Below are 930 nucleotides of genomic sequence, written 5' to 3' on the forward strand. Positions count from 1 at the left end.
CGCGGGCCGTAGTTTGCCCACGGCTGGGCTAGAAGCTGGGCATGAAAGTGGCAATTATGTGACTCCAGCTTTGGAGAGAGAGGGAGTGAGGCAGAGATTGACACCTGGGGGTGGGCATATAGTCAATACTCACGAAAGAGTACCCTAAATACAATTCCTTTCCTTCTTTTCTTTTTCTAGCTGATTTTGGATTCTGTGCCCAGATCACCCCAGAGCAGAGCAAACGGAGCACCATGGTGGGAACCCCGTACTGGATGGCACCAGAGGTTGTGACGCGGAAAGCCTATGGGCCCAAGGTTGATATCTGGTCCCTGGGCATCATGGCCATCGAAATGATTGAAGGGGAGCCCCCCTACCTCAATGAAAACCCTCTGAGAGTGAGTGTTGCTAGTCCCATTTCAAATGCATACTGAAACCTAGAGATCTGTAATCAAGAATAATAATTAACCTTTAGGTATGTAGCACACTTCATCATTTACCAAGTGCTTTCCAATATACTGCCTTGTTTTATTTTTACAGACGTGTGGGATAAGCACTATTATCATCCCTATTTTACAGATGAGAAAGTTGGAAGCTCACTGGCTTGCACGTGGTCACATGGCTTTTCAATGTTAAACTTGATCCTTGGTCATAGTCTTTCCACTATACCAAAGCTGCCTCTTTGTGTCCTAGAAGCATAAAGCAGCTGACCGTATTTCTAGAGGGCATGTCTGGGACCAAGTGAGAACCTCATTTGGAACCTAAGGTGATTTTCCACTTGTGTTGTCAGGCCTTGTACCTCATTGCCACCAATGGGACCCCAGAGCTTCAGAACCCAGAGAAGCTGTCATCTATCTTCCGAGACTTTCTGAACCGCTGTCTTGAGATGGATGTGGAGAAGAGAGGTTCGGCTAAAGAGCTGTTACAGGTAACTGGTCTATGCAGAGAAGC

General features: G+C 46.9%; 1 protein-coding gene across 1 annotated transcript; it reads left to right on the forward strand.

Annotated features, from left to right (window-relative positions):
• Window positions 1-154: 154 nt before the first annotated feature.
• Window positions 155-920, forward strand: LOC102257226 (serine/threonine-protein kinase PAK 2-like; the record flags this gene model as incomplete). The annotated part of the gene is made up of 2 exons (XM_005852867.2): window positions 155-377; window positions 770-920. Coding segments are annotated over exons 1-2 (295 nt in total), but the record flags the coding sequence as incomplete, so codon positions are not given.
• Between the last annotated feature and the right edge of the window lie 10 nt (window positions 921-930).

The sequence above is a fragment of the Myotis brandtii genome, unplaced genomic scaffold (genome assembly GCF_000412655.1).
Source record: "Myotis brandtii unplaced genomic scaffold, ASM41265v1 C41922674, whole genome shotgun sequence".
Classification (NCBI taxonomy): Eukaryota; Metazoa; Chordata; class Mammalia; order Chiroptera; family Vespertilionidae; genus Myotis; species Myotis brandtii.